Genomic DNA, 25,458 nt, shown 5'->3' with positions numbered 1-25,458 from the left:
TTCAACAAAAAAAACAGGAACTTTATTTCAGGAGAATCAGAACAATTCCATTCAGAGGGTTCCTCCATCTTGCTTTACAGAATAAAAATAAGCAATATTTGCCAACTCTTGGACATGCACTTTGCAACACATTTCCTTACTTCCCCCCCTTCATTTTCAATAACCAGGTTTCCAGCCAACCTTTATGTAAGTAAAGTACATCAGATACAAAAGTAATGACAGGCCTTACACATTTTTGGGGTAAATGATCCAAATGTCAACAAAACAAAAATACACTAGACAAAGTGGAATCTTGTCAGTAAAATTAATTAGAGAAATGTCAGTGGAAACGCTTTTATGAGCAAATATTGATCCAATAACCATCATATTGAAGTAAACTTGGGAGTCATGTGGTCCTCCCACTACAACTAATCGGGAAAGCATGCTGTTCATTAAACTACAGATGAAATAAATGAACTTCACAGGGTGGTGACAGTGCAAGGTAATTAGCTTGATGCTACTTTCTAATAAATATCTAGGGTCTTCGTCTGGTGACATTTGGCTGTAAAAAATAAAAAAAATAAAAAACTATTTTGTCCATATGATGTCGTTATGTAGGCTATATGTGCGCTCTAGCCAACAGCACGCAGATCGTGCTATTGGTTAAAGCATACATGCAAATACCAAAGTGAGCACACTCGCTATAAACGCAATCAGTGGAGTTGAAAATGTGATGAAACCCATTTAACTAGCTTTTAATTTTTGATACATGGGAATTTAACCACAAAATGCTTTTATTTGCAACAAGTCAATAGGATGGAAACATGCGCATAATGTTTTTATGCAGATTCAAGAATATGTGCATGAAAATCTGTCGCCAATTGAATGGAAACCTAAATGTTGCTGTACATTTTCTTGAGGGTAGAAGTATGTGTCCAGACAGTTGAGTAAGACGTTCAGGGTTGTACTTTAAAGTAAAAAAGGAACATGAAAAAAAAAAAATCTAACAATAGGTTAGGGTACTGCTTTTGTGGGAACATGGATTCATTCAAATTACATGGGGGGGAAATGTTAAATAAAACCAAAACTTAACCCCAATAACAACAACCCTGGTTGAATAAAGAAAAATACACCAACAGAGATTAAGAAAAAGAGAAACAAATATTTCACCCCAACTACACCATCTCTGCCTCGCTCATAAAGGGATTGTAATCAGACAAGTACTTGACAGAGCAGAATGTCAGATTAAAAGTTCCGGTTGGGGGAGAGCGTGAATGTTAAGGGATAGTGAGCACCGTTCTCAGTTTGTTACCGAGGGACGGGTTTGAAATAATTGTGGTGTGGACCTAGTCCTGGGGGTTCAAATACAGAAGAAACAAAACCCCTACTTAACCCATAAAGCGGACAGTTTGTTTCTTGTGCCTACACTGCTCCGTTGTGGCTTCTAACAGGGCAGCAGCTAATTACAATATCCTTCACACTAACAGGGAAGGGGTATGTGGGTTTGTGTTGTATAAGAAAAAAAAAAGGAAATTAGTAAAGATGGCAAAGCCCCTCTTAATACTCGTCTGCCTGGGTCTCCATCTTGTAGCCGTTCTCATTGGAAACGTAACCCTCCCCCGATTGCACCGACTCTTGGTCCATCGTCAACCCATCCTGGCTGTTCTCCTCTGGCTGGGGCGGCGCGTCGCCCTCCTCCCCGTTAACCACGTCATCCTGCTCGGCCGAGGGGAGCAGGAGAGAGCCATGCCGGTCCTCCCTGCGCTCCCCGCCACCCCGCTCCCTGTCTCTCTTATGCTCCCTGTCTTTCTCCCTGTCCCCCCTGTGCCTCTCCCGGTCCCTCTCCCGGTCCTTGTCCCTGTGGCTGCGCCTCCGGTCACGGTCCCGCTCCCTGTCCCGCTCCTTCCCGCCGCGCTCCTCTCCCACTTCCTCACCCACACTAGGCTCTTCAGGCACCCTCTCTCCTCCCTCCCCCATCATACCATCTCCTAGCCCCAAGCTCTCATCCCCCTCACCACCCTTGCCCCTCTCCCGGTCTCGCTTGCGCTCTCGGCTGCGGCTCCTCCGCTTCCTTTCACCTTTGTCTCTGCTCCTCTCCCTGCTATGACTGTCTCCCCCTGGCCCTCCTCCCCCCCGCTCCCTCTCTCGGTCTCTCCTCCTGCCACTCACTACGCTCTCCTCTCCGGGCCCTGCCTGGCCCAGACCCCTGTCGCCCTTCTCCCTGGAGCGGGAGCTGCGCCTGCGTCTTTCCCGGGACCGGGACCTCCGTCTCTCGCCACCGCGCTCTTTCTCCCCCACCCGTTCGCGCTCACGGCTGCGCTCTCTGCGTTCCCCTCTGGGCTCAGGTCCACGTTCGCGCTCACGTTCCCTGAGGTGAAGAGAAGGGCAAAAATAAGTCAACTGTCAAACCTCTATACAGAAAATATCAAGTCAGTCAAACAACAAAATGTCCAATCCCAAATCTGCCACTAGCCCATACCCTCTACACTTGCACAGATCTAAAATGATTGGATAGATGTAACTAAGGAATATGGTAATAAAGCCATCTTGCCTTCAGATTATCCAATTCTTTCAGGTCTAATGGTAGGGCCTATTTAAAATAGGGTGACAACCCTCCCTTTGCAGACCACCCCAAGGGCCCAGTGTAGGTACTCACCCTCCAATTGGGGGGTGGTCATCATAACGTGAGGTGTCGTCTCTTCCAGAGTGCTTGATGTTGACATCAGCCCCGCCTCTCCTTGTCCCACCAAGACCACCGCCTGGTTGGGGACAGAAAACAGGGCTTATTGTGGTACAGAAATCATAGACAGGAAATGAAAGCATTTAAAACTGACAATATTAAAAGGGATTCATAAATGACCAATGCCGATGTGAGAATGAATGAGAGTGAACCATCAGATCCTCCTCTCCACCCTCTCCGAGCTGGGCATCTCCGGCGCGGCCCACGCTTGGATTGCGTCCTACCTGACAGGTCGCTCCTACCAGGTGGCGTGGCGAGAATCTGTCTCCGCACCACGTGCTCTCACCACTGGTGTCCCCCAGGGCTCTGTTCTAGGCCCTCTCCTATTCTCGCTATACACCAAGTCACTTGGCTATGTCATATCCTCACATGGTCTCTCCTATCATTGCTATGCAGACGACACACAATTAATCTTCTCCTTTCCCCCCTCTGATAACCAGGTGGTGAATCGCATCTCTGCATGTCTGGCAGACATATCAGTGTGGATGACGGATCACCACCTCAAGCTGAACCTCGGCAAGACGGAGCTGCTCTTCCTCCCGGGGAAGGACTGCCCGTTCCATGATCTCGCCATCACGGTTGACAACTCCATTGTGTCCTCCTCCCAGAGTGCTAAGAACCTTGGCGTGATCCTGGACAACACCCTGTCGTTCTCAACTAACATCAAGGCGGTGACCCGTTCCTGTAGGTTCATGCTCTACAACATTCGCAGAGTACGACCCTGCCTCACGCAGGAAGCGGCGCAGGTCCTAATCCAGGCACGTCACCCCGCTCCTCCGCTCTCTCCACTGGCTTCCAGTTGAAGCTCGCATCCGCTACAAGACCATGGTGCTTGCCTACGGAGCTGTGAGGGGAACGGCACCTCCGTACCTTCAGGCTCTGATCAGGCCCTACACCCAAACAAGGGCACTGCGTTCATCCACCTCTGGCCTGCTCGCCTCCCTACCTCTGAGGAAGTACAGTTCCCGCTCAGCCCAGTCAAAACTGTTCGCTGCTCTGGCACCCCAATGGTGGAACAAACTCCCTCACGACGCCAGGTCAGCGGAGTCAATCACCACCTTCCGGAGACACCTGAAACCCCACCTCTTTAAGGAATACCTAGGATAGGATAAAGTAATCCTTCTAACCCCCCCCCCCCCTTAAAAGAGTTAGATGCACTATTGTAAAGTGGTTGTTCCACTGGATATCATAAGGTGAATGCACCAATTTGTAAGTCGCTCTGGATAAGAGCGTCTGCTAAATGACTTAAATGTAATGTAAATGTAGAATCATCCATTCCAAAACGCTCAGTGAATTCAGTGTTAAGATTGTAAAATGGCATGACTGTAGTATGGATAATTATGCACTGTCACAGAGATCATGTGCAGTTCCTCACCTAGCCTGCGGGGATGCCATCCCTTCACAGTGCGGCCTCTCTCCACATCCACCAGCACTCTCCTTCCGTCGATCTTCTTCCCGTCTGCATGCTTGTAGGCAGCTGGGGGAGGGGGAGAAAAGGGTAGAGAAGGGTAAGTTGGAGCTCTGCGTTTTTAAAGGTAAGGTTAACAAAGAGTGCATGAATATACTGACCAGGAGCAGGTGAGGTAGTGTGGGGCTGCTCTCTGGGCAGACAGACCATGTAGTAGTAGACCTTTTTCCACCCCTAAATGCTGCATTTACCTGCACATCTCTCTTTTTTGAAGATGTACCACAGTTTAAGTATTTTGTTGTGCAAGCACTTTACTTCAGTAAATCTTTATTTTGAAATGCTAAAAGAGGGATAGAAGAAATTCATTCTAGCCTCAAATCACAAGTGAGCCGGTATAGCAGATAAGGTTGACAAAACTGGGGGGCCTCACGGGTGGCGCACTGGTCTAAGGCACTGCATCGCCACCAGAGACCCTGGGTTCGAGCCCAGGCTCTGTCGCAGCCGGCAGCGACCGAGAGGTCCATGGGGAGACGCACAATTGGCCCAGCGTCGTCCGGGTTAGGGAGGGCTTGGCCGGCAGGGATATCCTTGTCTCATCGCGCACTAGCGACTCCTGTGGCGGGCCGGGCGCAGTGCACGCTAACCAGGTCGCCAGGTGCACGGTGTTTCCTCCAACACATTGGTGTGACTGGCTTCCGGGTTGGACATGCGTTGTGTCAAGAAGCAGTGCGGCTAGATTGGGTTGTGTTTCGGAGGACGCATGGCTCTCGACCTTCACCTCCCCCGAGTCCGTACGGGAGTTGCAACGATGAGACAAGACTAACTGGATACCACGAAATTGGGGAGAAAAAAGGGGTATACATTTTTTTTTAAGAGACAAAACTGCCATTTAAAGCATTTATTATTAAAATCTCAAACCTTACATTTTATTATATCAAGTGTGCCATATAATATATTCAAACAAAACATTGAAGTTAGGCATATAATTGCTCTGTTCATGTGTGGTTTCTGTGGAGCACCAGAGACCGAAAAAGTGAAACTCTGCTTTAAAATAATTTAAATCTTACTTAGGTCCAGTAGTGACCACACTACTGTTGAAGAGGGTCAACCGCTTACTGTTGCATGGCTCATTTTACCTTGAAGCTAGAAAGGTTATAGTTTAGACCAAGGGTAAGCAATTCTTACATGCTGACCACACCGCTCACGTCACGTGCACTGCAAAATAAATGTACACATACATGTTATTCAATCATTTCACCCACACTGCTCGAGCGTCTGCGTGGCCAAGCACTTAAATAGAAATTCTATTTGACGCTCAACGCGCTGCAAGTCCGTCCTCTCCCATCTCATTGCTTTTTAGGAGCATGTACCCACGTGGATGATTGAAAGATGAACTGACGTCCACACTCCAGTCGGTTGTAGTAACGCACCGTAAAGTTGGATGCCAACCTCCATATAAAGTCCAAAGAAGTAAAAAAGAAGCCTGAGGAAGGAGGAAAGATGAAAGGAATTCGGTTTACCTTTTTATCTGTGGATTAATTGTCGGAGTAGCGGACCTTGTGGATTTCAAGTAAAATAACCCAATGTTTATATCCCAAGACAAATTAGCTAACAGCAAGCTAGCTAGCTAGCTAAATTGCCATAAATGTTTAATGCTTTTCGACCTGTCCAAAAATTTATATAATTGGTTCAGAGTTTGTTTTGATATTTCAATCTGCGTGTCCTGATCACGTCTGGTGTGGGGGTACAAAAATCAAATCAACATCCGGGTTGGTCAGCGTGTTACCCTACACGGTCCCGAGCATGCTGCTTTTCTGTTCTACCTTATAATTGCACACCTGGTGTCCCAGGTCAAAATCAGTCTCTGATTAAGGGGAACAGGCTTCCAAGGTCCAGAGTTGAGGTTGAGGAGTTTAGACCAATCAACGGTCTTGACTTGGCCCACGACTAAGCTAAAATATTACATCTAAGGAAGCAAGCTAAAATTCTGAAAATCAATTATAAACTTATAAACTCTGTGACTAACAAAAATGGTATAATGTGTCCCTGAACAAAGAGGAGGAAGTAACAGTTGGTATCTGGTGTGGCCACCAGCTGCATTAAGTACTGCAGTGCATCTCCTCCTCATGGACTGCACCAGATTTGCCAGTTCTTGCTGTGAGATGTTACCCCACTCTTCCACCAAGGCACCTGCAAGTTCCCGGACATTTCCAATCCAACAGGTCCCAGACGTGCTCAATGGGATTGAGATCCACCTCTTCGCTGGCCATGGCAGAACACCAACATTCCTGTCTTGCAGGAAATCACGCACAGAACAAGCAGTATGGCTGGTGGCATTGTCATGCTGGAGGGTCATGTCAGGATGAGCCTGCAGGAAGGGTACCACATGAGGGAGGAGGATGTCTTCCCTGTTAAGCACAGCATTGAGATTGGACTGCGCTTGTTGTCATTGCAAGCAATGATGCTGTGACACACCGCCCAATACCATGACGGACCCTCCACCTCGATCCCGCTCCAGAGTACAGGCCTCAGTGTAACGGTCATTCCTTCGCCAACAAAAGCGAATCCAACCATCACCCCTGATGAGACAAAACCACGACTCGTCAGTGAAGAGCACTTTTTGCCAGTCCTGTCTGGTCCAGCGACGGTGGGTTTGTGCCCATAGGCGACGTTGTTGCCGGTGATGTCTGGTGAGGACCTGCCTTACAACAGGCCTACAAGCCTTCAGTCCAGCCTCTCAGCCTACTGCGGACAGTCTGAGCACTGATGGAGGGATTGTGCGTTCCTGGTGTAACTCGGGCAGTTGTTGCCATCCGGATGTACCGATCCTGTGCAGGTGTTACACGTGGTCTGCCACTGCGAGGACGATCAGCTGTCCATCCGGTCTCCCTGTAGCGCTGTCTTAGGCGTCTCACAGTACGAACATTGCAATTTATTGCCCTGGCCACATCTGCAGTCCTCATGCCTCCTTGCAGCATGCCTAAGGCACGTTCACGCAGATGAGCAGGGACCCTGGGCATCCTTCTTTTGGTGTTTTTCAGAGTCAGTAGAAAGGCCTCTTTAGTGTCATAAGTTTTAATTGCCTCCCGTCTAAGCTGTTAGTGTCTTAACAACAGCTCCACAGGTGCATGTTCATTAATTGTTTATGGTTCATTGAACAAGCATGGGAAACAGTGTTTAAACCATTTACAAATCAAGATCTATGAAGTTATTTGGATTTTTACTAATTATCTTTTGAAAGACAGGGTCCTGAAAAAGGGACGTTTCTTTTTTTGCTGAGTTTATATGTATACCATTAAATTACTGTGCAACATGAATGGCTCATGTAGCATTGCAAAGATTATTTACATGAAACAATATTAATTTAAATAGCTCCAGTGATTTAGAAAATACCCAGCCTTTCATAACGTGAATCTCATGGGATTCTGTAAAAATGCATTAATTTAAAAGCTACGGTAATCAGATAAATAGACCATTACCGATAATGCTTTATTACTGAATACTGCGTGTCCCTAGTGGTTAGCCAACGGTAAAGAGCGTTGGGCTAGTAACCGAAAATTTGGTGGATCAAATTCGAGTAGACTAGGTGACAAATCTGTCGATGTGCCCTTGAGCAGACCCTAATTGCTCCTGTAAATCGCTCTGGATAAGTGTCTGCTAAATGAATAAAATGTAAACAAGTGGTCCAAGCAGTTGACAGTACTTTGATGTGGAGTGCGTTTGAAAGCCTGTTGTGAAAAATGCTTGCGCACTTGAAATTAAAATCAGATGACAGTAATTCATGTCGCACCATACTATTACATTAACCAACAAATTGATGAGAAATGTATTTGCGCATTTTCACATCAACCTCTTACCCAGAAAGAACAGTGAATAGGCGTCACCACCATGGGTCAAATCAGACACCCAACTCACTTCCAAAAGCACGTCTAAACCCTTATAGGTGGAATTGGGGACTTTCTACCAGTAGCTAGGTTTCCATCCAATTGGCGACAGATTTGAATGCAAATATTCTCAAATCCAAAGAAAATGCACATTTTCCCACCAAACTGACTTGTTGCGATAAAAAAAAGACACTGCTCAAAAAAATTAAGGGAACACTAAAATAACACATCATAGATCTGAATGAATGAAATATTCTTATTAAATACTTTTTTATTTACATAGTTGAATGTGCTGACAACAAAATCACACAAAAATTATCAATGGAAATCAAATTTATCAACCCATGGAGGTCTGGATTTGGAGTCACACTCAAAATTAAAGTGGAAAACCACACTACAGGCTGATCCAACTTTGATGTAATGTCCTTAAAACAAGTCAAAATGAGGCTCAGTAGTGTGTGTGGCCTCCACGTGCCTGCATGACCTCCCTACAACGCCTGGGCATGCTCCTGATGAGGTGGCGGATGGTCTCCTGAGGGATCTCCTCCCAGACCTGGACTAAAGCATCCGCCAACTCCTGGACAGTCTGTGGTGCAACGTGGCGTTGGTGGATGGAGCGAGACATGATGTCCCAGATGTGCTCAATTGGATTCAGGTCTGGGGAAAGGGCGGGCCAGTCCATAGCATCAATGCCTTGCTCTTGCAGGAACTGCTGACACACTCCAGCCACATGAGGTCTAGCATTGTCTTGCATTAGGAGGAACCCAGAGCCAACCGCACTAGCATATGGTCTCACAAGGGGTCTAAGGATCTCATCTCGGTACCTAATGGCAGTCAGGCTACCTCTGGCGAGCACATGGAGGGCTGTGCGACCCCCCAAAGAAATGCCACCCCACACCATGACTGACCCACCGCCAAACCGGTCATGCTGGAGGATGTTGCAGGCAGCAGAACATTCTCCACGGCGTCTCCAGACTCTGCCACGTCTGTCACATGTGCTCAGTGTGAACCTGCTTTCATCTGTGAAGAGCACAGGGCGCCAGTGGCGAATTTGCCAATCTTGATGTTCTCTGGCAAATGCCAAACGTCCTGCACGGTGTTGGGCTGTAAGCACAACCCCCACCTGTGGACGTTGGGCCCTCATACCACCCTCATGGAGTCTTTTTCTGACCATTTGAGCAGACACATGCACATTTGTGGCCTGCTGGAGGTCATTTTGCAGGCCTCTGGCAGTGCTCCTCCTTGCACAAAGGCGGAGGTAGCGGTCCTGCTGCTGGGTTGTTGCCCTCCTACGGCCTCCTCCACGTCTCCTGATGTACTGGCCTGTCTCCTGGTAGCGCCTCCATGCTCTGGACACTACGCTGACAGACACAGCAAATCTTCTTGCCACAGCTCGCATTGATGTGCCATCCTGGATGAGCTGCACTACCTGAGCCACTTGTGTGGGTTGTAGACTCCGGTTCATGCTACCACTAGAGTGAAAGCACCGCCAGCATTCAAGTGACCAAAACATCAGCCTGGAAGCATAGGAACTGAGAAGTGGTCTGTGGTCACCACCTGCAGAACCACTCCTTTATTGGGGGTGTCTTGCTAATTGCCTATAATTTCCACCTTTTGTCGATTCCATTTGCACAACAGCATGTGAAATTTATTGTCAATCAGTGATGCTTCCTAAGTGGACAGTTTGATTTCACAGAAGTGTGATTGATTTGGAGTTACATTGTGTTGTTTAAGTGTTCCCTTTATTTTTTTGAGCAGTGTATATAAAAAAATCTGTGCGTGATGACGTAGTGCACACAATTTACTTTTTCGCTAAAGTTCTGATGTATAAAAAAATAAATGAGTTGTCACAAACCTGCGTTTAATAGCAAATGTGCCTACGCTGGTCTTGGCGCGTGTGCTCTAGCCAACAGCTTGCATATACAGTACGGATAGGCTAGTCTACACAAGATAATAATGGATGAGAAAATATTTTGTCAAAAGGCGGTCAAACATCGCTCATCATGTCACCAGCATAAGACCCTCGATATTTATTGGAAAGGAAAAAATAAATAAAAATCAAGCTTATTATCACCGTGCACTTTTCACCACACATATTTTAACGGTAGCCTATTAAACTGCATTGTTTCCCCAAGTCGTAATGGGAGGACCACATACACACCATATAGTCACTTGACTCCAAGTTTACTTTGATAAGATTATAATTACAATCAATATTTTGCACAAAAGGCATTTACACCGCTATTTCGCACATAATTAAATTTTAGACACAGAAATATCCCACCATGACAAATTAACAAATTCTGTCAGCATTTATAAAATTGCACCGAATAGTCCTGTTTCCATCACAGCTGTCGTGCTCTTTTAATCCAGTATGACTTTACTCGCATAAAACCTGGATGGAAACGTGGTTAGTGACAAACCACAGGTGGATACTGCACTGCAAATGCTGACACCTTAGGAACGTCCTTAGCCCCCCCCCCCCACACACACAGTTCAGTGAGAAATAAAATACCAGTGACACATTGGTTTGAGTTCCTGAATATTTACTCTGACTGCCAGAGTACACAACCTTCTTGTATGGCAATGCTGGAATCTTCTTACCCAATACATGTTGTGCTTCAGACTATATTGAGGCTAGAGTATATTAGGTTGCCTTACATACAACCTCAGCCCTTGTAATACTGGTCTAGAGGGGGAGATATAGGGGAGGGGTCATCTCGATACGAGCAAATGTTAAATGTGACCATGTTCGCATACCTTAGTGGGGGCTTTATGGGCTGCTGTGTTTGTTTTTCACCAACTATCTTACCACCGCCTGGACACGAGCGCAGTGTCGGACTCAGAACCTCCCAGAGCATAGGGCTTCCAGTTGCAAGTCAACATGGCAGGCTCCTGCCAGATTTACCACCACAGACTGCAGCTTCTGAATCAACTCAGAACACACATAAATATATACTCCCTTGGCCCAGACAGTCTTGGGATCAGTCTATTATGACCGAAGAATTCGGCGAGATCCATGATGACCCATCCTGGCCTCTACACTGGTCTGCTCTGCTGTGGTAGACGATCCAATGGGAAACGGCACAGAGGACTCTTTCCTCTTTATATCCAATCAGAGGGCCTTACCAGAACCACTCACTTTTATAGCCAATCTGAGGGCCTTACCAGAACCCCTTCTAGATCATAGCAAATCATCACTGTACTTTAATGACACCTCACAGATTTATACTACCAGGGGGCCTTACCACAACCCCTCACTAACCTAACCAATCCAGGTTTGTCTTACCACAAACCATAACCTTCTCAACCAATCAGAGAGAACTTTACTCAAAGGGGGGTTGCCTTACCTCGACCCCAAAAACAACTCAAACATGGCCTAAATACAATCTTACTATACAAGCACACATACGGTGCATATCAATATATATATATATATATATTTTTTTTTTAAGAAACAGAAAGGTATGCATCTAGAGAAAATTGGATGTGTTTGGTGTAGGCTAGTAAGTGGTGACATGTTTCCTCACTAGACTGGTTCTATTAGCTGTATACACCGGATCCTTGCTATCAGCTGTGGTAAAGAGATCTGGGGGTGAGATGGCTGCCATGTCTGAATAAGCTACCGCTATGCTGTTGTTGGCATCTGCTCTTGCCTAATTATATAGTAGGGACAAAGCTACATGTGCGCATAAGTATGTGCCTTGCTGTAAAAGTGTTTAGAGTCCCTTCGTAACCCTATTCCATTAAAGCCAGCTCAACGCACACAAGAAAGGATCTTAACTTACAATGCTAGGGGATTTTGTTTTGGGCATGTGGTCTTTTTGATGCAATGTTATGCAAAATATTGTCCTTTTCTTAATGATTATGCAAGAGACAACTTGAAATAATGCTGTTTCAGACAACTAAAATACTCAATTGGTAAAAGCACTTTGGTCTATTTGTAAAAAACAAAGTGCTAAAATGGATACATCTGAGGTGGCTTTAACACAAAAGGAAAACTCATAGGGCACCCATTAACTGACTAATGGCCTGGGGGTGCATTCAATGGTCAAAGCACCAGCTGTCTCATCAATGTCAATATTGTTCAAGCTTCAAAAAAATGTGCTTTGCCCATTGAACGTAGCTCCTCTTCCCTAAATAGGAGGATGGAGGGTGGAAAGAAAGCTTACCCATCATACAAACCCATCATACCAACCATATACTGAGCTGTGGTAGTAGGGTGTAGATGTATCATAACCATCATCATCATCATCATCATCATCATCTGCAAGCCAGCTCTGGCCAATAGCCATCACAGATAGGCGGCTGCAGTGGCAATGAGAACAACAAACAATTAATACACTGTAGAGCCAGCATAGACATCCCCTCAAGTCAACCCTCACCTGAGTCACATCATACCAAGGGTGGGTGACCCTGGTCCCGGGGAACACTACTCCCTGCCTGTTCATTGCACCCTGGGTGCATGACCCTAAGTGTTCCAGCAATTAATCAGTGGCTGCGTTTCAGGCCAGCTACATTGCAGTCGCGCTGTGAGGATACTTGCCTCATCACCGACTAGCAGTCAGGCATCAGATTCTTATTTTATATGATTTGGTTAGCTGATATGTAAAGCACCTACCCAGGTGATGTGAAATCTGGAAAGTGACTGCAATGTAGTCGGCCTGGAAGGTAGCAATCTTAGAGGCCAGATATAGACCGGGAACACCCGTTTCCCTGATAATTTGTTTAAATTCAATAAAATGAGAATAGTACCAGCGGGCATGGTAGATCGCCAGGACCAGGGTGAAGGACCACTGATATGAGCTGATAGGAATGGCCTAGTGTCACACAAAAGCACAGAGAAGAGGGTACCCAAGTTAACCAGACAAGTTGGGGGGGGGTACTAGCCTGTTGGTGACCTGCAGCTTACCGTTGGTGATCCAACCAGGGAACCCACCCGTTCCACAGATGACTTAACACTAACCATTACAGGCCTAACCTAAAGCAAGCAAAGGCATTCAAGGTGACCAGAAGAACAAGGCTTAGAAGTTGTTTATACATACAAGACATAGGCCAAATCTTCCCACCGAATGGCACCGCCACATAGAAGTGCCATGGCTGGACTAACTGCACTCACTCAGACAAGTGCAGTACAGAAACCCTTTCTTGAGTTAGTCAAGAGGTCATCACGCGCCACAAACACAAGACAGACGTCACACAAACCTCACTCAGCACCTTGTTTCCCCTAATTAATAACATAGCCATTCTAAACTCAAAGTTCTGAAAATAAAAAGGATGGATGGATTTTGGTGACCCTTGTGTTCAGAGTTGTACCTTCAACTTGTATGGACTGTGGATCCATATTTTTAACCCCCTTGCCAGTAGGCTTGGGCGGTATACCGTATACCGGGGTATTTGGAAAAAGACAAGGATGGTTTTTCCATACTGTTGAAACAATTTCTTTGAAGTTTGATAAATTTGAACATTTGTAGCTACTTAAGTAAATACATGCAGTCAACTTGTACAATACGTTAGGAGATAAACATTGAGTTCGTAATTTCACCCGTTACATTATTATGAAGTATGAAGCTTACTGTAGTCCCGTCATGTGGTCTTTGTTTACAAGCACACAACTACGAGAGACCGGAGCCTTGGGAGTCATTCACTGTTGTGCAGCATGCACCAGGTGATCCAATTACAGTAAGTCTAAAAGTTAAGTCTAAAATGTGCTAACTCCTCTGCGTTTGGTTTGCTAATTTAGTAGCTAGTTAGCCATCTAGCTAAGTGGTTAGCTTCTTCCAAAATCAAGCATTCACTTGGTAACAGCAGAGAATCCCCTCCTGGATCAAGAGCCTTGTTGGCATATATTGGTTTTGTGCATGCAGCAAACTGTGTAGCATTTGAGTTACTTGTATAGTTTAGGTCAGAAACTATACAAAATGTTTGCAATGCGGTTGTTAGCCTTCTCTATGGAATTTTACATGTACTTGTTAGCAATGCTAACCTTCAGATTAGAGTATCAGTGGGTTTTGAAAACAGCACTGCTTGTGTTCAGTGCCAGTATTACCGAATATCCCAGTATGACAAGGTCGGTATAAAAGTATGACAATCTGGATACCGCCCAAGCCTACTTGCCAGCTAGTTCTTGTCTCTGACTCTTTTCATACCATTGTTCCAATCCAAACCATACTCTGGATATTTTCCATTCAACATGTCCTCGCAGCATAATCAGACCAGCGCAGAACAGCTCAGTGTGGCTCAGCAGTGTGAACATTGTATTTTTATATTTGGCAGATATTAAGAGTGGGCCTAGGACTACGGATAAATGTAAAACCAACACCCATCCTGACCCTTCAATGGGAAATCGCACCAAGGACAGCATAAGCTGCTAGTGTATTACAGAAAAAAAATATTTAAAAACGGAGCCTAGTCAGTTTGCGCCATGAAAAAGGCACTATTCAGTCAAGAGGCTTCTTTGTACACTGAGCAAGAGTATAAGGTGCTGATGTTAACTAATAGTCAGCAACACAAATTGCTACTACTTCTAAAGCTATAGTGAAATTACAACCATTTGTAAGCTCCCAAAATTAATCTGGTGCCTTCGTCATTTCTCACTTACACGAGTCCTTCAACAAATACTATCCCACCTACGTACCCTCCCAGCATTCAGACTCCCATTTGAGATGAGGTGGGTTATGAGAGGGTTGGTCTCTCGTGGTACTCACAGTGCATGTCTCTCTCGTGCTCGTACTCTATGAAGGCGTAGCCTCTGGGCTTCCCTGACTGCTTGTTGTAGACGATGTAGATCTGGAAGAGAGAGCGGCTATAATAAAGCTAGCTGAACAGGCTGGGGGGGTCGGGCAAGAGGACCAAATGCCACTAACAACTGGCCAATAAGATGGATTGTAAAACCAATGGGTGGTTTGGGAGACAGACAAAACTTACCCTTTTGATGGGTCCGTAGACCTCAAACTCACGGCGAAGCTTGGATTCCGTTGTATCATAATTCTGCAGCAATGATAACACAGTTAACGTCGATCACATGTGCCAAATACAAAAGGTGTAAACGTCACAGGCAGCTTGGTCTTAGAATTGTCCTCAGAACACACTTCTGGCCTTCATACCATTCGATAGAAAAAGAAGTGGATGCTTGGTTTTCATTTTATTGTGGTGTATGTGTGCTTCATTTGATATTAAATCACTACCCGGTTTTAGTATCAGTGGCCAAAACAGGATGGAAGGTAAAGATGCCATAGAACATAAAAGCCTCTATAATGCACACTTACAACACGCGCCACAAACAGGGTCTTAAAGGCATCCCCCTGAGCATTCGGGTCATTGTGTGGATCCCCTAGAAGAAGGCAGAAGCAAATATTACAACCTGACTTCATTAACTTTCAGTAAATCCTATGAATGTCACAAAAGCTCATCATGTCAACTTACAGAGCTTCAGTTCTGTCTCCACAACAGTCTGCCTCCTCTCAATCTTCTCCCTCCTCTGTAAAACAGAAACAGGTTAGCTAGGCCCCTCAGACTCAAACCCCAAATGGTTACTGTACATGTACATTAAAGCCATGTACTAGTAAACCCTACTGAAGATTTCCATTTATCCAATCTTATTCAGATACGCATGGAGGTTACAGAGACTAAAAGTGAAAGGAAATGGCCAAAGGGAAGTGACCCCTGTTCCAATTGTCTCACCTTTCTCTCCAACCTCTCATCACGAGTTTCTGCCCTAGTAGGGGGAGGGGCATCTCTGGGATCCTATCAAAACAGTCCAAAAGTTTGGCTAAGAAGAGCTAGAGGGCCAAAGGCATTCAATCAAATAGCCAACTAACCATCTCATTCATGAAGAGTAATTGCACAAGAACTAGGTAGGTTTGCCTTACCTCAAAGTGCCTGATGAAGGGAGCGATGCCACAGTATGGCTGGTTGTGGTGTTTCTCATGGGGAAGCTTCTCCAACTGGGTCAGAAATGGTATGGGGTCCCGCGGCGCAAATAGGGCCAGCAGATTGGGGGGTAAAAACTGGGTCATCTTTCACCTGCAGCGAGAAAAATACATGTTTAGTTTACAAACTACATATTAACTAATAATATGCGGACATGGAGTTGGTTGCATTAGTGTTGTCATTAGGCAGTGTGGACAGAGCCACAAAGACTTGGAAGACCATTGTGATAACCATGTGCAGCTCAATTTCTTCTGCAGAGCTAGATAAATTATTTCCATGTAGCTAGCAAGGATATCTAATTTTGAAGTGTGGAACTAGCGTCGAAGCTAGTGTCGAGAAGTAATCAATGTTGCCAAACAATGCTCAAATCTTCCCTTACCTGGACGCTTCAAGGAAAATTAAGGCCGGAAAGTCACATGTTAACAGTAACTAGGCAACATGAGATTTCTCCCCCCAAAACATTTACAAGGATAGCTAGCTAGCAGGAATAGTGAATGCTTTAGGCCGATGATACACCACAAAACGCAACAACTTAAGATTTTACTGAGTTACAGTTCATATTAAGGAAATCAGTCAATTAAAATAAAGAAGGATCAGTGGATCAGAAAACCAGTCAGTATCTGGCGTGACTATTTGCCTCATGCAGTGCAGTTGATTGTGGCCTGTGGAATATTGTCCCACTCCTCAATGGCTGTGCGAAGTTGCTGGATATTGGCGGGAACTGCCAATCCGATTAAATCGGGGCCGATTTCAAGTTTTCATAACAATCGGAAATCGGTATTTTTGGCCGCCGATTTGCCGATTTTTTCACACCTTTATTTAACTAGGCAAGTCAGTTAAGAACACATTCTTATTTTCAATGACGGCCTAGGAACGAGGCAGAACGACAGATTTTTAACCTTGTCAGCTCGGGGGATCCAATCTTGCAACCTTACAGTTAACTAGTCCAATGCTCTAACACCTGATTACATTGCACTCCACGAGGAGCCTGCCTGTTGGCGAATGCAGTAAGCTAAGGTAAGTTGCTAGCTAGCATTAAACTTATCTTATAAAAAACAATCAATGACTGTCATTGCTCCAATGTATACTTAACCATAAACATCAATGCCTTTCTTAAAATCAATACACAAGTATATATTTTAAAACCTGCATATTTAGCTAATAGAAATCCAGGTTAGCAGGCAATATTAACCAGGTGAAATTGTGTCATTTCTCTTGCGTTCATTGCACGCAGAGTCAGGGTATATGCAGCAGTTTGGGCCGCCTGGCTCTTTGCGAACTAATTTTACGTAATTATGACAACATTGAAGGTTGTGCAATGTAACAGGAATATTTAGACTCATGGATGCCACCCGTTAGATAAAATACGGAACGGAATAAACGTTTCGTTTTCGAGGTGATAGTTTCCGGATTAGTCAAAGGTATATGGTTTAGAGAGAAATAGTTGACGCGTTATAATTCCTGTAATAACTTGCGGCTGAATTTGAAAGGGGTTCCTTTGTTATTTTACCGTTCATGTCTTCCATAGAGAATGTCTTGATCTACTTCAAATAAGGTCTGTGTTTCGTGCAGGCTTAAACCGCCTCGACGTTTTGATACCCGTGTAAATCTCACTAGGATAAGGTAACATTTGTCAACAAATTCATAAATCCACTCTACATTTATTTTTTATCTTTGCTTATATTTAGCCAATATTGATCAGAGTTACCTTGTCCTATGGATATCTACAGTTATAAAATTGGCACGGTGATGAAAGCCTACACGAAACACAGACCTTATTTTAAGTTAATCTAAAAAATATCCTATGCAATAAATGAAGGAACCGCTTTTCAGATTTTCATGTGTCAGGTGTCATGGGAATTATGACTCGCACTTCGGTCTTACCATGCCCATTATTAAAATAGGATTTCCTGCATATAGAAATTAAGGTTTTTGTTGTCAACATTCATCACAGGTAACTTAAACTCTATTTTTATTCAAACAGTTGAGAGTATTTGTCTCCTAAGCAGACTCTTCAGTATCATTGTCACTTCAGAGCTGTGTGCGTGTGTGTGTATTTATGTATTATATTAAGTTAAAATAAGTGTTCATTGTTCATTCAGTATTGTTGCAATTGTCATTATTACAAAAGTGTGTGTGTGTGTATGATATATATATATATATTTTAAAAAATATCTGTTTTTAATAAATCGGCCGATTAATCGGTATTGAAAAAATCATAATCGATCGACCTCATATATATATACACACACACACGACAATTACAACAATACTGAATTTAATATATCTCAATAAAATCTATTTTGTCTCAAATAAATAAATGAAACATGTTCAATTTGGTTTAAATAACGCAAAAACAAAGTGTTGGAGAAGAAAGTAAAAGTGCAATATGTGCCATGTAAAAAAGCTCACGTTTAAGTTCCTTGCTCAGAACACGAGAACATATGAAAGCTGGTGGTTCCTTTTAACATGAGTCTTCAATATTCCCAGGTAAGAAGTTTTAGGTTGTAGTTATTATAGGACTATTTCTCTCTATATCATTTGTATTTCATATACCTTCGACAATTGGATGTTCTAACAGGTACTTTAGTATTGCCAGCCTAATCTCGGGAGTTGATAGGCATGAAGTCATAAACAGTGCAATGCTTGAAGCATTGAGAAGAGCTGCTGGCAAACGCAGTAAAGTGCTGTTTGAATGAATGCTTACAAGCCTGCTGCTGCCTACCACCGCTCAGTCAGACTGCTCTATCAAATCAGACTTAATTAGAATATAATTACACAGAAATGCTTTTTTCACAAATTCGCTTTTGTTAAATCATCCCGTTTGGAGAAGTTGGCTATCTTTGTTAGGAAGAAATGGTCTTCACACAGTTCGCAACGAGCCAGGCGGCCCAAACTGCTGCATATACCCTGACTGTTGCACAGAACGCAAGAGAAGTAACAATTTCCCTATTTAAAAGAAACTCATGTTAGCAAGGCAATATTATCTAAATATGCAGGTTTAAAAATATATACTTGTGTATTGATTTTAAGAAATGCGTTGATGTTTATGGTTAGGTACACATTGGTGCAACGACAGTGCTTTTTTTTGCAAATGCGCTCGTTAAATCACCCGTTTGGCGAAGTAGGCTGTGATTCAATGATAAATTAACAGGCACCGCATTGATTATATGCAACACAGGACAAGCTAGATACACTAGTAATATCAACCATGTGTAGTTAACTAGTGATTATGTTAAGATTGGTTGTTTTTCATAAGATACGTTTAATACTAGCTAGCACCTTACCGTGGCTCCTTGCTGCACTCGCATAACAGGTAGTCAGCCTGCCACGCAGTCTCCTTGTGAAGTGCAATGTAATCGGCCATGATCGGTGTCCAAAAATGCAGATGACCGATTTTTCAAGTTTTTATAACATCGGCCATTCCGATGAATCGGTCGACCTCTAATACTGATGGAGCAAAGATCACAGAAGATACGTGGTAGTTGCAGCAGCAGATAAATATTTGGTGTAAGATTTTAACGCAGAAGATCTACAGGACGTTGAGACAAGGGGTTCCATTCTCACAGGCCGATGGCCTGGTGTAGGATCGTTTAGGGTCAAAGTAGTGGGATGGGCTGGTCGGTTTTTGGGGATAGTTTACAGGTGTAAGGTTAAACAGTGGTGCAATTGAAGTTTCCGATTCGCTTTTTATTATTTTTTTCTCAGTGACCAAATTGTGCAATCCACACTGACCTGCGAAAGGCAGCAAAACACAAGAGTCTACTCTGCTGGAAAACCACACAATGATAACCCGCAATAGCCCTTATGCACATTCCATGATCGAACATTCTAAACACACTTCCTATCGGTTTGGCAATTTCCGGTCATTCTAGTTGTTATCGACGATATAACGTTACTACCACTATGTCGCAGTTTTTTACTAGGTGTCTTCAGGACTTGCCTCAAATTAATATTAATGATGTACATCGAATTGTTAAATCAGCCTCCGAGACTCCAGCTAGCAAGAATGAAAAGGGGTTCAAGATGTATATAGGAAGCTACAGACAACTATGAAGGTGAGTACCAAGTCAGTGACAGATATAACATTAGCTAGCTAAAATCATTAGCTATTAACTATAGCTAGCTAGTTATGTCGTAAAATGATGTAACGTTGACTGAATCTACCTGAGAATGTGTGTATTTTCGTTAGCTTGGTTAAGTTATGCTTGCTAGCTATATTTGCTAGCTAAAACATAATCGTTATTCATGTCTTCTACACAGTATCTAACAAAAATACATTGACAGGGGAGATCCCCGTGAGGGCTGCCTGTCACAGGTCCATGAGGAAGAGTGAAAAGCCTCACAGCATGAGTAGGGAAAGGTTATAGATAGCTACTAGGGACCTTGTTAAACATCTCCTGTGAGACACTGTCATCATGGTCAAAATGTGTTGGAGACAGTGTCAACATTTACTCTTATCAGTAGAAAGATATTAATGATGGGTCCCAATCTAGAATTGCCCACTTAACAGGTTATTTGGTAAAAATCTGTGTTTGGTAATTGTGTTACTGAGACACAATGTATTCCTGTATAGTTAAATGAGCCCCTAATTAAGAAGACTAGACACTACTATGTTTGTTATTTATTTATGGGCCTCATCATTCGTGTTTCTCACTTCAGTCTTTCATCACACTTATCTTCACAGATGGTGTTAAAGCACTTTGTACCAGTGATAGTGGTCCAAAGCCACTGCTCCTGTGTTGCAGGAAGTGCTCTGTGCAATCATCTGGTGGCCCTTCTTTACCAGACAGCACACTACTCTCAACTAAACATTCCTGCTGCACCACCAGTTCACAGCTGCACAGACACAGAACAGCGTTGGCACAAGCCAAGAACACATGTGAGTCTATCAATATCCATAAAAAAATGCACCTGAAAAGTTTTTCAGCCTATGTAACAGTAAATCCTTGTTAATTAGGGTGTGAAACCAGGTCCGTTTGATGGGATAGAGTTCCGTAAACCTACTAACTCGTGTGCTGATGGAATAAGTTAGGTTGGAGGGTTCCTAAATGGAAACATTTTAGAAAACATTTTCTTGTATCCAGATTAGCCTAAACAGTGGCGTCTTTACTATGTAATGACAAATGTTTGGGACAAAGACTGGGGGGAAATCTATAAATTTGTATATTTTAATTCATTTTATTTGAATTTTCGGGCTTGTGCTGTTTCTGGAAAAGTTACTTGAGTCTTTGTCATAGTAATCTCTCCAACCTGATGTTAAGGTTTTAAAATATTTTGCAGAAGTTCTCTCTACAAAGCACTCAATGGATACATGCCTGACATGGACCTTCTCAGAAACTTATGCCAACTTTTCTCCACTTACTTCCCCTCTTGTGACAACAATGGAAATGTCAGCTGACGTGCCCCCGGTTGAGTCCGCCTTTGGGCCAGTGCAAGCCGGCAGTGTTCTGTCCTATCAGCTTCCACAGCCAAAGACCCGTGAAATTGTGAAGACTGCCGATGCCCCTTCTTCACCAATACTTCCATTAGATGGCTACAGGCTTCAGGCTTCTCAGTGTGCTTACGTCCTTAGCCATCAGGAGCAGTTCCACGTCAAGGCATTAGAGACAACCTACGAGATGTCACACAAAGTCGAGGTTGCTACAAGGGAGCAGAGCAGCAGCCCGGAATGGCATCAGCTAAAGAAAATGAGAATAACATCCTCTCGTTTCCGAGAGGTTTGCCATGTCAGGGGGAGAGACCTCAGCTGACCACCTAGCTGAGCGGGTGTTCAAGGGATCTGGTATGCAGACCATGGAGATGAAGAGGGGGCTAGCCATGGCTACAGTGGCTGTACAGGACTACTGCACACTGAAGAATGTTAACTTCTTTCCGTGTGGCTTCGTAGTGCACCCAGATGCTCCGTGGTTAGGATCCTCTCCAGATGGCATCATATTTGATCCCAGTGTGAGACCACACTTTGGACTCTTAGAGGTCAAGTGGCCAAATGTACCAAGTTATGTTGACTGCCCTTACCTGAAGATACAGAATGGAGAGCTGAAGTTGAAGAGATCTCATGCTTACTACTGGCAGGTGCAAGGTCAAATCCTTCTCACAGGTTGTAGCTGGTGTGACTCATCTGTGCACAGGAGGACATCCGAGTTGAAAGGATATATAAAGATCTACAGGTTTCAAAAACTATAAGAGAGAAGGTTGACCACTTTTATTTTTACTACTACTTGCAGAAGTGTCTCTCGCACTTGAACGGATCCCCTGCATGGGTGCCAAGTTTAGTGGTTTTATGAAAAATAAGTATTGATGTTCGTGAAGAAATCTACAGTAGAATAGATTTGTTTAAAAAAAAAATTCAGCAAATGTTCAACAGTTCAGTTAATCAATTACACATCTCTAACATTGTATTCACAATCTTGCATTCTGGCTATTCTGTGTTTACTTGATTTCTTTCCCCCACCCCCGTTACTCATTGCCTAATTAAAGCCAATACAAGCTCCACACAAACTGATATTTACTACAACACAAATTAATCATACATGTCTTAGATAAACAAATTATTATTTTGCTGCTAGCAAATAAACACATGTACATTTACACTGGTTTGGCCCATGCTTTGGACCGGATCAGACGGCACAGTCAATAGGCAGCGCATCTTGTTCTTCGTCCCCCTCAGTCGGAGCAGGAGGTTTCAGTCTTCTTTCCCAAACACCAAGTCTCTTTTGAATTTGCCAGTTCCACGCGAAGACAGTAACGTAAACTCACTTTTGTACTTCGCCTTGGTTCGTACAATTGACCTTATTTTTGCGCCAAAAAAACGTAATACTTCCAGATCAACTGTAATATCAATACCAATGTAAAGCACAATTTCTCCCCTTTCCAACTAAATTAATGACGAGACCTTCATGATGCCCATCTCTGCATAATTGATGGGTCTTTTTAAAAATGGCGGGTGGGGAGCGAAGGCTACGAAGTGATCTTGAAAGGGGGAAGGAAATATGTTGTGTGAAGAAAAGTTTTCCCCCACCCGATTTGTCCAACTAATCAACTTTAAAATGTAAATAAAACGTAAAGAGTTTATGTAATGTCTCATCACATACCGGTTTGAAGGTTTGTGTCGAATTTGAAGAGGGGTTTAGGGCTGCGCTAACGTTAGCCTCACAAGTGAACTGCAGTTGTTCCGGCTTTTGAGTGTCATGATGGCTCGCAGCAATGACGTGCAAAAAATGCAATTGGCACCCTAGTCATGAAATAGTTTAATATTAGCAATAATTATATTAATTTAGACAAAAATGATATAGTTCTTACAAGTGTATATGGTTAAGAATGATTTTAATCTGCGAGAGAAGGGCTACCCCTGGTGGAAAGAGGCTGTACGGCACAAAATGAGTTGCAAATGCGCGCTGTACGTTACGTAGTGACACGTCACGATCAGAGAGATTCGTTTTATCATCTTTTCTCCAATACTGTTAGCCCCTTACCATGTCAATCAACGCTAAATCGAAACGTGGTTTCACACCCAGGATTTTGATGCAAACAGTCACTACAGTCCCATTCGTTTCATTGCAGCCTCATTTGAATGCCGCAGTTACGCACATTTGTACGGAATGGGGTGAGTTTACGTTAGGTGTACCTAACGTAAAGGAATACTTCAGGTATTGTCACCCCCCAATTTTTTCCCTCAACAAAGTCACTTTTGACGAAATATGTACTACACACCTTTGTGTGTTTGGTGACAGTAAAGTTGTCACGACGTACTGCCACCAACCACCTTTCTGAGCTCTACATCGACTGGGAAACGATGGAAGCGCACAAAACCATTACACAATACCATTACATTTGGAAGAAACTGAACAGAGGCACTGAACAATGTTCATTAGCACCTCCTTCACGGGGCTGTAATTTAAACGTAGTCATTGCGAACTATTTCAGACAGAAATGCATCTACGATAGCTAGTAAGCTAATGATAAAAACAATAGCAGAATTCGTCCGGAAGTGATCAACCTGGTCGGAAGTAAATTAGAACGTTGGAGGCGGTATAATGCATAGAGCCTTTTACACAAACAGTTAATTTTAGAATTCCTACGGTTGACCAATGAGCAACGATGGGGCGTTGACTTTGGCACCGAACTTCCACTTGTATTTTGGAAAACAAATGTTCGCACGAACAGCCTAAAAAAAGAAATTAACGGGATGCCCCCCCCCCTCTCTCAAGCATCCCATTGATTCCTGCGTGTACATAGCATAGGGAGGCGGGGAATCTTCGAATTGCACCTTTCTCAAGACTAAAACAAACAAAAATGTCATAAAATTCCATATATGCACCAACTGTTCCGGATAAGGACGCCTTTAGAACAAGCATTTCGCTACACTCGCAATAACATTTGCTAACCATGTGTATGTGACCAATACAATTTGCTTAGATTAGTCTGGCTTCCGACTATACACCTCAGCGGGCTAACTGAGGCTAACGTTAGCTAACAACGCAGTCAAACAATGAACCTTAACTAGCTTTAAGCTTTGGTGGATTGGCTAATTGCAGAAAGACCAGATACCTAAAATGAAATATGGTGCAAATGTGGTACATTTTAACAGGTCTAGTTCAGTTAACTAACCTGGAATATGTAACGTTATCTACCAAAACGCTAACCACTGTCCAGCGTAGGCCTCGTGCCACCACTCAGGGACATAACACATTTCTGGCCCACTCACCTTAACTCTTCATTCAATCCCTTTAAAACTCAGAGAGCCCGAATCAGGCAACGTGGAATAAGAGCGTGCACTCTAATTGTTCAAGGCAAGATGTTTCCCCACAGATGAATATACTTTAGCTTCAGCTTGGTTAGCTTCTTGCCAGGAAAAAATATTTGTCCTCAACTTAAAATGGCGGGATGACGTAAAGCGACGACACTGTTGCGACAGTTCCTCTAATGTTTCACGAAGCTTCGGTCTAATTTACGTGAGACCTGGTTTCCACAGAGAGGAAGGGGAAGAGAGAGGCCCAACTCCGCGGAAAATCTGTCTCCCTCCAGCAGGTGGCGATTTTTCGTTGTTTCGCCGATCAAGCAAGGAGTTTCTGTATGGAGGTCAATGAAAGTGTTGAAATATGGCTTATTTGCTACGTGAGGTTTATTTGATTGAATAGATGTTTCATACTGCTTAAGTTGTTACGAATGTACTGATATAAATAGGACACGTAACATCCAGGCAACTTTGTGAAAAAACCCTTTATATCGTAATGGTCTCGAGATGTATATGCATTTTCATGGTATGAGGCTAGTAGCATAGCATCTCTCTCCATTAAATACAGGTCGTTGATATCAAAAACCCTCAGTGAATATTCAAAAAAGATGACAATAACGAGATGTATCAGGAGACTGAAAAGATTTGGAATGTGTCCTCAGATCCTCAAAAAGTTATACAGCAGCACCATCGAGAGCATCCTGACTAGTTGCATCACTGCCTGGTATGGCAACTGCTCGGCCTCTGACCGCAAGGCAGTACAGAGGGTAGTGCGTAC

At 43.7% G+C, this 25,458-nt stretch overlaps 1 protein-coding gene and 1 non-coding gene across 2 annotated transcripts; both read right to left on the bottom strand.

The window, feature by feature from the left end:
• LOC139578809 (U1 small nuclear ribonucleoprotein 70 kDa-like) lies at positions 1-24,841 on the bottom strand. Its single transcript, XM_071406846.1, has 10 exons — positions 24,651-24,841; positions 15,883-16,036; positions 15,695-15,757; positions 15,437-15,491; positions 15,280-15,344; positions 14,939-15,001; positions 14,719-14,800; positions 4,095-4,196; positions 2,636-2,738; positions 1-2,347 (listed from the first exon to the last, which is right to left on the bottom strand). Exons 2-10 carry the CDS (start codon positions 16,027-16,029, stop codon positions 1,537-1,539), a joined length of 1,491 nt encoding a protein of 496 aa, XP_071262947.1. The 5' UTR covers positions 16,030-16,036; positions 24,651-24,841; the 3' UTR covers positions 1-1,536.
• On the bottom strand, positions 16,104-16,182 carry LOC139579896 (small nucleolar RNA SNORD35). The gene has a single exon (XR_011675904.1). It is a non-coding gene; the product is annotated as a small nucleolar RNA SNORD35 (small nucleolar RNA).
• Positions 24,842-25,458: the final 617 nt, after the last annotated feature.

The sequence above is a fragment of the Salvelinus alpinus genome, chromosome 6 (assembly GCF_045679555.1).
Source record: "Salvelinus alpinus chromosome 6, SLU_Salpinus.1, whole genome shotgun sequence".
NCBI classification, from domain to species: domain Eukaryota; kingdom Metazoa; phylum Chordata; class Actinopteri; order Salmoniformes; family Salmonidae; genus Salvelinus; species Salvelinus alpinus.
This window is presented reverse-complemented; position numbering and strand designations above follow the sequence as displayed.

Excerpts from the sequence above, each read along its gene's own strand:
- LOC139578809 (XM_071406846.1), bottom strand. The coding sequence starts at position 16,029 with ATGACCCAGTTTTTACCCCCCAATCTGCTGGCCCTATTTGCGCCGCGG. Across the intron at positions 15,345-15,436 it reads GGAGACAGAACTGAAGCTCT|GGGATCCACACAATGACCCG; the intron begins GTAAGTTGACAT and ends GCCTTCTTCTAG. Across the intron at positions 15,002-15,279 it reads CCCTGTTTGTGGCGCGTGTT|AATTATGATACAACGGAATC; the intron begins GTAAGTGTGCAT and ends TCATTGCTGCAG.